This window comes from Tamandua tetradactyla, chromosome 1, assembly GCF_023851605.1.
Source record: "Tamandua tetradactyla isolate mTamTet1 chromosome 1, mTamTet1.pri, whole genome shotgun sequence".
In the NCBI taxonomy this organism is placed as follows: Eukaryota; Metazoa; Chordata; class Mammalia; order Pilosa; family Myrmecophagidae; genus Tamandua; species Tamandua tetradactyla.
The window spans coordinates 172,058,817-172,072,888 of NC_135327.1; the positions used below are offsets into that span (position 1 = coordinate 172,058,817).

At 36.5% G+C, this 14,072-nt stretch overlaps 1 protein-coding gene across 8 annotated transcripts in view; it reads right to left on the reverse strand.

Annotated features, from left to right (window-relative positions):
* Positions 1-14,072, reverse strand: part of CEP41 (centrosomal protein 41) — a 46,444-nt gene that overhangs the window by 3,660 nt on the left and 28,712 nt on the right. For 6 of the 8 annotated variants that reach the window (XM_077133645.1, XM_077133418.1, XM_077133675.1 and 3 more), the window contains 8 exons: positions 13,289-13,336; positions 9,173-9,234; positions 7,889-7,958; positions 4,103-4,247; positions 2,326-2,477; positions 1,869-1,936; positions 697-811; positions 29-244 (listed from right to left, as the gene is read on the reverse strand). In XM_077133645.1, coding sequence (XP_076989760.1) covers positions 29-244; positions 697-811; positions 1,869-1,936; positions 2,326-2,477; positions 4,103-4,247; positions 7,889-7,958; positions 9,173-9,234; positions 13,289-13,328 — 868 coding nt within the window. In that variant the 5' untranslated portion in view covers positions 13,329-13,336. The remainder of the gene's footprint in view (positions 1-28; positions 245-696; positions 812-1,868; positions 1,937-2,325; positions 2,478-4,102; positions 4,248-7,888; positions 7,959-9,172; positions 9,235-13,288; positions 13,337-14,072) is intronic. The other 2 variants (XM_077133633.1, XM_077133680.1) reach the window with 1 other exon arrangement.

The following is a 14,072-nucleotide window of genomic DNA, read 5'->3' on the forward strand; positions in this document are numbered from 1 at the left end:
AACATCTCTAAGGGTCAAAGTCTCTTACTAGGGTTTTCTGCAGGACCCTGATCCTCTTCCAGGTAGTATTCTATCTTTTTTAAATCTTCTGGGGTAAATCTCCATTTATTCTCAGCTGGTGAGGATGGCATTCTAGGGCTGGATCGCTTCCGAGCAGAACCAGGAGGAAAAGCCTGCTGGCAAGATGCTGGCAGGGAACCGGTGATCAATCCTTCTGGGAATTTCTGAGCTAAGACTTTTAGACCTAGGTATACAAGATCATCAGAAAAAGCAGCATTAACATGGTGGGGCTGAGCCAAAACCCAGAAGGAAGCCTGTACTACTTCCAATCTACAGTCACCAAATCGAAGCCAGAATTATAAGGACCTAAAATCTTTAACTGCTTCACCATTAAACAAATTACACCAGAAAATGCCAGCTTTTCTACAAAAATCCCTTTGCCCAAGCCTTCAACATTAAGGCTCTTTTTATAGAGTCCTAAAGCAACATCATTATTTCAGGAATTAAAAACATGTGCTGATGGAGCTAATGGAAGTTTAACTAACTCCTGACTCCTTTCAGTTAGCACGGCTTTCTCTCTTTCTAGAAGACTAAATTCTGAGCACCAAAAGGAAAAAGATGATGGGTGTGGGACTAAAGACCTGTGTGTCCAAATATCTGTCTTTTCAGTTCTAAAAAGAATAAAAGCCTGCTCACCTCCAGAGAGCATGAAGAGGTTCTCAAATCCCCGCTCACACATGGTGGTGGCGGCCTGGCTGGCCAGTCTTTCGTCATCGTCATACAGAATGATGATCTTGCCATGGGCATTTTTCTAAGAGTCAGATTAGTTAAGGTTTGGTAGCATTGCGCTAAAGCTCATAGACTATGAGACACCCCCAAGGAACAGGGTGCTGTGAAGGTTCACCTTTCTGAGTTCAGGGGAATGGAAAATGACCCCACTCCACACATTACAACAGCAGTTACTGGATTTTTATCTTGTCATGGAAACCACTCAAGCTGGTATTCTCTTCTTTTTTAAACATGTATTACTATGGTCCAAGATAGCACAAGGTAGATGCTTTACACCATTTAGCACTTTCATTCTTACAACTCTAGAAAGTAAATATTACAATCCCCACTTTACAAATGAGAAGACAAATACTTCTGTGTTCAATGTGCCCACTGTAGCTTTATTTATAATAATAAAAAAATGGAAAGCACCTAAAATCTAATATAGAGGAATCGTTTAGTAAATTATAGTAAATCTGAAAACAAGATATGATACAGTGTTAAAAATGGAGTTAATAAAGAGTGTGTTTTAGCATGGGGAAATATACTGTAATATGAAGTGTAAAAAAGCCAGACACTAAATATCATTTATTTAAAGAATGACCTCAACTTGGTTTAACAAAACATATGGAAGATAGTTGGGAATAAAATATGCCAAAAATGTAATAGGAGTTGTTGTTCAATTGTGAGATTATAGGAGATTTTGACTTTCTTTATATTTTTCAGTACTTAAATTATTTTCTACTTGTGTGATTCTTACAAGCAGAAAAAATTAAGATTTCAAGAAGAAAAAAAATTTTAACAGAGGGAAAATGGTTTACTTCTTAAGTTTTACTTAGAAAAGCTCTGGAAACAAAAAAGTTTTAGGACTAACTCTCAATGGATCATAACCTTTCACCTAATGTTTTCTGCCTAATGCAGTATGCTCTGGAAGCATCTGCCTTAATAGAGTCAAGATTCTCAGCAAATTCTACAATATGTTCAGCTGATTAATTTCAAAGGTCCTTCACAGAGTTTTCCTACCAGGAACATAATGCATAATAAGCTTGATTCTTACAATCCTTATACCATCCAATTCTTTCAAATGCAGCGAAGGATACATATTCCAGAATATCATTTGAATAAGGGTTCATTGTTCTAGACAGAGTTGCAATTGGGTAACTGTAAGCTGCAAAGAGAAGAAAAAACTTAGGAAGTCTGTAGTTCCCCTGAATATAACTTGGCTCCAATTCCCAGCTGGTTTAAGATCTAAGAGCTAAAGAAATATATTTTCAATACTGACAAGCCACAAACTTAAATATTTTTGTGAAGACAAGAAAGAGGACATTATGAACAAAATATTAAGCTTCACTTCACTCTTCCAAGTTTTAGCACTGGGCCCCTGAGCCATCCGAGAACATCTTGGGCCTCTCTCAGAGCTTGACGGTAGAGCCATGATGTATCCAGCCAACATACAGTCCTTAACTGTTAACCAGGGGATGTGTTTCAAGTTCACCTAGACTCAAGAACAGGATCTGTTCTTGGGAGCGAGACATTATAAAGCCCTCTCTCTCTTACCTCCAACAATGTGGCACTGCTGGTAAGAATCTCTATCTCGTACATCTAGCAGCAGGAAGGGGCAGTCAGGATAAGGTTTGTCTTTGGTGTTAGGCTCTGCTTTCTTCACTAGCCCTTTGTCTAGATCCAGCTCCCCAACACCACTGATGACGCTGCAAATGAAGAAGTAGGTCAGTAGAAACTAGACAGGGGTTGGAGGCTTAAAGGTCAAATGTTTCTTCAGAATAGTGAGATGAATGAAGAGAAAAGGAAAAATGGAGATAGTGTTTCAGTTCTGCCTCTGAATGGAGGATCCTGTAGATTCTGTTTGATGACACTGGACCTCAAAGTGTCCACACTTACCTTCAGAGAAGGCATGTTAGGTCATTACTTGGTTGAGAAGATAGAAACTATAAGGGCACGTGCTGCCTCCAGCAACAAAGGCAGCATCCAGAGAAAGAAAGAGGGGAACAGTTATTCCAATAGGATCTTGAGAAGTGTAAGAAAGCAGAGCAAGCAAAGGGGGAAAGAATAAGATTGATAGGTCAGGAAAAATGAAAGGTGTTTATATGTATATTATATTTAACATAAAATAGTAAAGTTGAATATATTTCATATACTTATACAGTGATGTGTGTGATATGGACACTGAACCTTAATGTTTTCAATAGTTATTTGTACTAATTAACTTGTATTTTATAGTTTAAAATATTAAGACTTGGGGAGCTTATAGATTTGGTGGCATTTAATGTAGAGGTGCGATTTAAATGTGGAGTTTCACAACTGCCAGTTTTGTTTGTAAGATCATCAAATCACTAAAATTGGTCACCATGTTAATATTTTATGCAAAATGTGGTGAAAATATGAATCAAAGAAATAAGAAGCCTAGGTGTCATGAACAAAAGGCCAAGTAAAGAAGTTGGAAAGAGAAGATGATTACTTTCTTAGACAAATGTTAAGATATATGCCAAACTACAGATTAATATATAGTTTGCTCATCACAGCAAATCAAATTCTGCATTTGAATCTGATAGACACTGTAAGTAATATGCTGTATAGTGTGCACATGTTGTTGAACCAAAAGAGAGGAAAATCCACTTGATATGGAACCGTATCCTCAGTGAAAGTTCTGTTGCCTTATCTCTTCTTGAACGTAATATTAGTTCTTTGACAAAAGAAGCCATAAAAATAATTGTCATGGTACTGATAACAGCAATTCTTTTTCTAGTATGTGTTGAAAATCCGCATTGTCTTATAATCAATAGTTAATATTTGTGAGAAAGTACCGCATCATAATCTATGGAATAAGAAGGATCAGTTGTGTGGTCTTACAATCAACACCAAGGGCAGAAGCAGCTGGCCGCTTTCACTCTCCTTTGCACCTATTCAATATCAGAGCACAATGTGTGGCTCTGGATCTGTTTTTCTGATTCTAGACTGGTTAATTATAAACTGTGGCGGACAGAAAGGAGAAAAGAAAAATCATACTCTTTTAGTCAAAAGATAGTAGTTTAAAACAAAATCCTAATAGCAAATTTGCATGTAGGAAGGCCGAGAACAATGGAACTGAGTGAAAATGAATACTCTCCTATTAATATATTTTTACATTAGTCGATAAAGAATGCTGTGAGAAAATTCAGGAGGTGGCATTTATATAAAGAGAAAGTAGAAGGCCTGGGATTAAAATGTGGAACTCGACTACTGCCAGTTCTATTTCTAAGGTGATTAAATCACCGAAATTGGGCTCTAGGTTGATTTGAAGGTAAATGTTGGTGATCACATGGTCAGATTAGAGTACCTCTGAAGAGTTGAGCGACTGGAGTCCCCAGCTCCTGCCCTGTTTATGACCTGGCTAGGGCCAGGCAGCAACTCACTGGGGCTCCCTTTCCCATTGGTCCTGGCAGTGAGTTCAGCATCAGGGTCTGAGGTCGTAGAATTGTTGTCTAAAATTAGAAAATGGATAAATAAGTAAATTTTACCTCAGGATTCTTATTCACTTAGTAGGCACTTCTGTTAAAATTAGGTCAAGAAAAGGAAATCATAGCACTGTTATTAAATTGTTGGAGAAATTCGAATGCATAGGCTCTCAGAATGCAGTCTGTGGGCCCAGGGGTCCCCAAGTCCCTTTTGGGGCATTCACAAGATGAAAACTATTTTACAATAACAGTAAGATGTAATTTGTCATTTTTTGCTGTGTTGATATTGCACTGTAGGCATAAAACTGCTGGTGCCGAGCAAGGATCAGGGCAGTGGCACCACATCGTAGTAACAGATAAGCACTGTGTCTCTCACCATCACACACACACACTCACAATAACAATTTACCAGTCTCACTAAAAATACTGTCCTAGATGAAGCACTAAAAATTCATAATTTTATTAAGTCTCATCCTTAAGTACCCACCTTTCTAATATTATGCGATGATATTAAGCACAAGTGTGACTGTTGAATTGCGAACTGAACTCGCCACTTTTCTGTGAACACCCTTTCTACTAGGAGGAAAAACTGACAGGTAAACTATGCTTACTTAGATTTTGGTATCTGACAGACATTTTCTCAAAAATGAACTAAGTGAGCCCACTGTTTCAAGGAAAACATGGATTAAATGTAAAACAAAACAAAAATAACCAATAGAAGAAAATATATCTGCATAATTTATCTTATTTTGAATTTTCTGAAGCTAAAGCAATAGAAAAAAAAATACACCCTAAAGGCTAGTAGATTAGATTATGTAAAAATGAAAACTTTATATATGTCAAAACCAACACAAAGAAACTTACAAGGTGAATAACAAATAAGGAAAAAAACCTGTAACATATGAATGAAGACAAGGTTAGTATATTTAATTTATAAAGAGCTTTTTATTAACTAGCTGTTTAACTGAAAAAGGGCCATGTACACAAAAAATGCAATCAAGATTCTGTCAATAGGAGACAAAGTCTTCTTCCCATGGAGCATGCGCAGGCCCTCAGACCTCTCCCCAAGGAACTACCTTCATACATTTATTCTTCCTTCTAAAAATAAAACAACACATTTCTGCAAATATTTTGCTGCCCCTACCCTTTTCACATATACAGGAGCATCCCATACATGCTGCTCTACACTTTTGTGGGCTTTATTTTTACAAGATAAATTCATTCATTCATTTCTTCTTAATAATATAGCTTAGAATTGTTCCAAATCAGCAAGAAAAGATTTATCTCACTAATTTTCCAGGTTGTGTTGGCTTCCATTGTACAAAAGTACTATACTCATACACAGCTTTTATGTATCAAAAGGCTTAGTCTCCTTATCAAGGAAATCTGAATCAAAATAGGTAGATTCCATTTTTCAGCTATCAAATTGGCTAATATTTGCAAAAATGGTAATTAGCGTTGGCTTGGAGGAGGAGAGACAGGCATTCTCACACACTCTGGGCAGAAATGTGAACAGGTATAAACATTCTGTGGGTTACTGTGGCAACAAGCATCGGCTGCTACAATGGTTACATCCTTTGACCATCTGCAGCAACTGATCTTCAAGGAATAATCAGAATCACACGAAACTTTATGTCTAGACACTGAAACATTATTTTATAAAAGTGAAAACTCAGAAAAACTGTGTTGCTCAACCACAGAATAATATTTAAAAGTATGATATATCCAAACTGCATGACAACACATTTACAATTATGTTTTTGAAATATATTTTAATGACCTAGGAAAACAGGCATGATAAAATGGTAAATGAAAAAATATAAAGAGTATGGATTTGATCGAGGTGGGGAGTTGGATGGGAGCAAAAAAGGGCCATTATTAGTTAGCTTAATTCTCTTTATTATATATATATTTTTGCATTTAAACTTTTGTATAATATACTTTTAAATCAGAAAAAGCCCTACAACAAGCATTATAAAAATAATTTTTTTCTTCCTTCAAAGATAGTCAATATGCATACAGATAGCAATCTGTTCTACTGGCATTTTTTACTGAGTTATTATTCTGGGTAGGGCATTAGAAAAACACAAATATTACTCACACATTATGGTGTCCTACTTTATAAGAGCCTATTTTGCTGTACACATTTATCTCAGAAGAGAAAATTGCATGTGCCCATATGTTCTGCTGCTTGCAAATCTCAACAGTGAATTAAAGGACCAAATTCAGGTACTTATATAACTGGGTTAAAATTGTATGAAGTGACTCAATTATCTGTGTTACAAAGAGCCCTTATTTCTCTGCCAGGTGAGAGGCATCTGTCAAAGATAAATTCCTGTCTTTTTCAGATTCTCTTTATCCTCCCTAACAAAAACCAGCCCAGGGAAATGACAGTTGAGTTGCATAAACCCAGTGTTCAGACTTCCTGAGAAACTTGTCTTGAAATCAGAAGTCAAATTCCTGGCTTACATTAACCTCAACACAACACATTCCCCTTCAATAAACAGCCACACATTGATTGTTGGGTACTTTAGGATAAAATAAGGACCTTAATTCTACGTATCCTTTTCATGAGAGTACAATGAAGAGGTTTAATTTTTGACTTGGTATTTAAGAAAGGGACTCTGGGGCTTACCTATCTATTTGGCCGTATCTCCGAACCAGTACCTACTCCTCCCTTAGACCACAGCCAGGCTGGAATACCAATTCCCTAAACTTCACTTGGCGCATCTTCATCTTGAAGTCTTTGGTCTGGATACTCCTCAGCCTGCAATGGCCTCACCTTTAACTAGCACCTGTTGAATTCTAGCCTCCATTGCAAGGCCTAGTCAATAGCATTCTGAGGAAGCCTACCTCAGCTTCCTAATTGGAAAGTCCCTCTCCTTCCTTGGAACTCCCACAGCACCCTGCATCTCTCTAAAGGCACCTTCCAGAATCCCTTAGAGAGGCAGCACAGGTAGTGAGCACACATTGGATTTTGCTATTGGAGACATGTGGATTTGTATCCCAAGTCCATCTCTTACTAGCTGTACCATCTTGAGCAAGTAATTTAACCTCTCTGAGGCTCAGGTTTCTCATCTGTACTGTCAAGTACAGATATTAACATCTTCTGGTTAGAGTTTTTGAAAAGATTAAGTAAGAAAACCTTTGTGAAATACCTAGCGATATAGTCAACAAATGCTAGTTTCTTTCCATACCTCCATTATTAAATCCTGCCATATTACTAATTTTGTGTTCCTCTTATTACTCTCCTCACCAACACATACACACCATACATGTGTGCATGTACACACACGACTACATACTCCATGTAAGGAGAGCTGTGTTTTATTCATTGGTATAGCGCCATAGCAGCAAATACTGTGACATGTACATATATAGAAGGCATTAAAAATATTTGTTGGGAAAAAGCAATTAGTATATTAAACATCTAAAACATTCAAAATTACAAATGCAAGAGCCAGAAAACCAGATAGCTGTTTTAAAGAAATAAGACTTAACAACTGAAGTACCAGATAATATGACTCTGAGAGTAGCAATCTAATTACAGATAGGCACATCAAAGTCCCAGGTCCCTGTGAACAAAACAGCAAATGTGTACTGCACGTCCTTTAGTCAAATGGTCAATCTGTTATTTTTTCCACATCCTCAATCACCATTCTCATTACCTTCTAGCCTTTGGATCTCCTCAGCTGTCACTTCCAGTGTTTGATCAGATAGGGAAGCAACTTGGATCACCTGATAGAAAAACAATGAAATGTGTATATGTTGGTTTGTTTTTCAATAGAGGTATTTTGTCCTTTGTAAAAGACAAGGAAACATCAAGCATCAAAGAACTCTTGTTTCAAAGAGTTGCTGGTGTCCTTAATTATAGTCTGAATCTCAGGCTCCCTTACTTTGGTGGTGCTAATTATATTGCAGATGATCATTCCAGAAGAAAAGATTAATTTTAAACATTAACAAATAAACTTAAAAAACCAAAAGGATAATTTAGGAGAAGAAATATGAGTAAGAGTTTAAAACTACATCTGTATTCTGCTCCCAACATAACACATTATTTCTTAAAAATGCAATATTGACTTACAGTAATAATGCAGAATTGCATCAGCAATTTGTCATGCAATGAAGAAATAAATGTAATTACAAATACACTGATTACAGCATATCATTTATATCTACATACAGCTTTTATTTTTTTATTTTTATTTTTTTTTTTTTTAAAGGAAAGACAGAGAGAAGGAAGGAAGGGAGGAAGAAAGGGAAACATCTTTTAAACATTTTCTTGTTTTATTGTATTTTGTTTCTCCGTTTTCGTTACATGGGCTGGGGCCGGGAATCGAACCGAGGTCCTCCGGCATAGCAGGCAAGCACTTTGCCCGCTGAGCCACCGCGGCCCGCCCGACATACAGCTTTTATTTTTAAAGTACTTTGCACAGTTTAGCTCCTAAGACTCAGGATCCAAGTGGAGTTATATCAATGTAACTCTTGTTTGGGGGCTAGACAGTCCCTAGCTTCAAATGAAGGAAGAATGTGACTTGCCCAAAGTTCAAAACAGCCCAAGGTAGAACACCTGGAAAAGAATTCAGTTATAGAAAAAGGGCGATAACTTTGTTTTCACAAAGAAAAATGTCCAAACAATCCAGTATCTGAAATACTAGATTATAAATATTAAATTAAATGTACAAGGAAAAAATGCCATCTAAACCACAAACTTGATGAAGTAGAATGCATGACATTTTATCTTAGAGAATTCTTACGAAAGAAAACATAAGATTTTTGTACCACCCTAGTGTGAACACACATCACAAACCAATCAATCTTCCCACAGGTGAAATACAAAGAACCAGAAGAAATCCTTTTGCAAATATTACCTAGAATCAAATTTAGAAATACTCACATGAAGCAACACAAATTAGACATTCTTTCCTTCAATGGAAGATCATTAAACTTACCAGCTGGGCAAAAGTTGTAACTTTTAGTCTCTTGAAAAGTTCATCTTTTTTGTATCTATAATCTGAAAAGCAGGATAGGACAAATATTTTTCTAGGCTTATTATTTTTTTTAAGAAGTTTAAATTCTTTCTATTCATTGAGTTATATGTTATATTTTCAAGTTATTTATACGAGTTTACATACAAAAATGAAGATCTCATTTGATCTTCATGATACCTTCAAAATTTGATGTGGTAGTTATTATTATCATCTCTCATTTTTTCCCTTTGTTTTGGCCATCAAGAAGCTTAAAGCTGAATTTGTAAGCCACCTTTTTGTGTTTAGTAACTTAATCCCTCACCCTTCATTTCAGCAGTTTACCATTTCCCTTTTACTATGTTATCTCCACTTTTACCATATTACACTGCATGCATTTTTGTAAGTGCCTAGAATCCTTTCTGGAAGAAAGCAAGAAATAAATGTCTGCAATTTACAAATGGGGACAGAAACCAGAGAAGCTGAATTGCCCCAGGTCACACAGCTGGCAAGACCTTTACACCCTACTGATCTGACTCCAGCCTGAAAAGAGTAACTGACATTCCTGAAATGACAAACTATGCTAATGACATGGGACAACAGTTTTTTCCTGGGCTATAATGGGCACAATTTGGGATCGTACTGATAACTTCTTCCTATCAGTTTCTCTTCAGCTCCAGTTCAATAAAAATCATCAGTATTCAGTGCTACCTTTACACTTCTGAGACATAACTGAAATGGGGTCCTTCTGTACTCGTTTTTGTTAGTAACTCCTCCTATCACATTAACAGTTTTAAAAAACTGCACTCATTTTTGTTAGTAACTCTTCCCATCATATTAACGGTTTTAAAAAACTGAACCAATCTTTATCTAGCATCTGTCCCATTACTGCATGTTAATAGTTAGCTTCCTTAAAACTTTTCTGAAGATGACTGCCAATTCTGAAGAGTTTTTAGTATTGAACTCTGGCCCACCCTTTACCTCTAACTCCTCTTCTAAGTTTTATGTTGGTGACCATGACTCCTTAAACACTGCCTCATTATTTCAGAATTACTAAAGGTTGGCTAGACAACTGCTATGGCATAAATATCTCATAAACTAAGACTCCAAGCAACAAAGGGAAGGATTAAAGGTATTTAAGATAATTTACCTGGTATTAATCATTACCATGAATTTTCAAAAAAAAAAAAATCAGCACAGGCTGGATGGTTTCTTTGTAGGATAATGTTAGCTTGGTTTACTAAATACCTTAAGACTCAGGCTCAGGAAATTATATTACTTAAAAAATAAGCCTTCTATAGAGGTTCTTTCTTACAGAGAATTAAGGTGTCTCTGTTCTAAAATGTTCTAAAGAAAGCAATCTGATGAATAGGTGACCATTACTTCTAGAAAATTCTTTGAGCAGATTCTTCTGCATACAACAAGTCTTCTAAAGCTTGCCAGGATGCAAATCCAAACAGGCTGAGCAGAGACTTTAAAAATGCAACTGTATAACTACAGTCCTCCACTCAATTGACACCAACTTGCCCACCAAAAGTCATGTATGTAAATAAAAATGGCAAATATCATCTGATGAGAAGTCAACAGCTCTCAGTAGTTTGTACTAAGGCATTTACCCATTGATACTTTGGTATGTATACATAGTTTGAAATGCTTCTCTAATTCTTCACATTAGAAGTACAAAATGAACACGTTAAAATCCCTATTAACTAAATAGAGATTTTACCTTAGCAAAAAAGATACCAAAAAACAAACAGATCACAGACTTTGTTATTTTCTAATGGTTGGCATTTCTGAAGTCCTCTGCACAAACACTAGAAATTCCACTGCAGATTTAAGCCTGAACTCTACATACCTGGTTCTGGTTTAGAAGGACAGCCATCATTAGGACTTTCTGACATTATTTCTCAGAGATAAAAGATCAAACTGAAGTTTTACAGTAAGTTTTAAATTTTATAAAAAGGATGACTTGGAAAGCTCTGTCCGTTTACCCTCGCAAGAGCGCACAGAGCTTTAAGAATGGGTCTTCTGCTACTGCAGCTTCTCCCAAATGCTGTGCTGAAGACAAATAATCCTAGTTTTAGATATGTTATCAAGTTTTGCTTCTTCAGTAAATCTGGGGTCCAAGTCTCTTTCTCAAGTTACTATAAGGACAGAGACCCTACTATCTAGGATGTTTCATACTGTGTCCAACTAGTGTCACCTAACCACCAGAAACCAAGAATAGGCTTTGTAAGCAGTCAATAGATACAGTGTCTATTTTCGCCAGGCAGAGTTGAAAGACTATTCAGATTACAAAGTTTTTCTATGTTTTTAAGGTTCCCTTCTGCAAAGGGAAGTTAGGTTCACAGTGGAAGACAAATCAAAGGAAGTAACAGAACAACGTTTGTGATTTCACAGAAAGACGTGGCATCTAAGGTAATCCGAGTCAAGTAACGGGTCTAGTGTGTCATGAAGCAAGACAATATTCTCCTCCCTTTCTACCTAAAAGAACACTTACAACAGAAAGTGGGAAATGAGAAGGAAATATCTTCCAAAATGTAGCTCCCAAGCCAGAATCTAAAGTAATTCTAGTCAGTCAATCAGCACAAAGTGTGCGAAACAAGGAGATAGGGACCTCTTTGCTTACTAAAAGGAAGACCAGAACTTCTAAAGAGGGAATGTGAAGTGAGCATTTTCATGGACTTTATTCCAAAGGTATTTCTTTTGGAAGATAATTACCCTTTAAAGTTTAGATATTAATTTTAAGAAATGTTTTAAATAGCATTTTGGCAATCTGGATGGAATTGGACATTTTTATGGGGCAAGTTTCTGGTGTGTACATATGAGCTCACACTCAGCTACAAATAGATGGGAGATGAAAGAGACTACAAACCAAAATAGAAGCAGTCCAGTTGAATTTTTGCCTGCCTAGGATTAATTAAGGATGACAGTAATAAAACACAGGTGAGTAAACAAGATTTTTTACATAGTTAAAAAACGTAGTATATTATATATGTATAATATAAAATGTATAAGATGAAAAGAGAAAGATACTGTGACATTATGCATTTCTTTAAATGTCTACAGGATTAGCCCTTATAAACTGAAAGTGGCAAATAAAAGCAGAGTCAGCCTAAAGCTGCTCCTGAGCCCACATCTATTTTCAGGAGTTTCTCAATTCAGCAGTAATTCAAAAGGAACAGAAACATTACCATTTTAAATGAAAAGGTCTGATGTATACAAAAAAGTTTGGACATTTCTGGATTTGTAATTTTCTCTTCCAAGAGGAGGTATATTATCAAAGCCAAGTCCTAAACTGCTATCAGAATACCTCTTTACCATCATCAGTTAAACACTCTCTTAGTACTGGGTTCTCCTACTTAATACATGAGCAAATCCATCTTTAAAAAACAGATATTTCTACTTCTTTAATTCTGGCTTTGATGTGTACATTTTATATCTGTTTTGAAAACAGATTGAAAAATTTTGATTTTGTGCAAGGGCAATGCACTCAATGAACAGGAGGGAGCACATCTTTGCATAAGATTAGTTAAAAAAGGATGTGCATGAAATATGATTTTTAATTAAAAGAAAACTACATTGCAGTGAATTGATAATGCATAACACCTCTTTAAGATAAAGCTTTCTCACACTTCTAAGTCTTTCATGAATATGCGCTAATTTATACTCAAAAGAATGTCATAAAGTAACATCTTAGGTATACAAAAATAGAAACGCTAAGTACCTTGAGAAAAGCCTTGAAGATTGTAGTACAATGAAACTAGAAGCTTGGGGTCTGACTGCTTAGCTAGAGTTCATTCCAGTGGATCTCACTCTACATTTCAATGTTAACATCTTCTATGGGACATGTTGGGGAGAACTCAGAACCACAAGCTAGAATCTTAGATGCTGGCCAGGATGACACACTGTGTTTCCCACATCTTTCCAGGTACTTGTCAGGCTCATGTGACTCCCAGAACTCTCTGCCTGGTTTCAGGTATCGGGCCCCACATCTAGAGAGTGTGTGAGCTACAGGGTATGGCTAGGGTTCCTAATAAAGTATCCAAATTATAGAACTAAAGAGTTCTATTTTCCCAAACCATCCATAGTATTACTCACTTTTTTTGATCTCTTCTAGTCTCTCAGTGTATTTAGTCATACTGTTACCTAAAAAGAGAATAAAGGTTTTTAGATATATATTTAATGGAAGTAAATAGTAACAACATAAAAGCTGAATGGGATTCTAGACAGTAAGCAGCTGGGCCAGACAGGGTAAATAGTCTTTTGGATTATACGGCAGCATTAAAAGATGAGGAAATGAGGGAAATGTTTTGGTCCAATGTGGTTAAGCTGCGGAACACACCCACAAAGTCCCAGGAAGTATGGATCATTTTAAATCTTTTTTTTTTTTTCCTTTTTAAGTCAACGTTTCCCTCTCTTTTGATCCCTCTGTGATCCTTTTGTGGGGAAGACATGCAGAGGAAGTTTCCTTGGATGCCTAAAATGTGCGTTGGTGACTACCCAAGCAACCCTCTCCTCTCAGCTTTCCTTTGTGGTTTCCCTTTTTCCTGAACTTGGTCTTCCACCATTCATGCTGCTGTAGCAGCGCCAGAACTAGATCACACAGTCCGTAGACTAGGATTCACCATAGATTTGATTTGCTGAGAAGTAACAGCAGATTCCCACCATGGTGGAGAGTCGTCAGCCCTCATATTTTATAGTCTGGTTCTATAATATGAAGTTCTAGCCAGGGTGGTTTGGAGAGTTTTCATACATTAAAACTGGGCCAGGATCTTTCTGGTTTCCAAATGAACTATATTCTAGCTCTCAAGTCAGGGGCTATTATTTTTTACTAGGCATGCTTTGATTTGATTCAAAAGGAAAGCATTCAAAGTAATTTCTG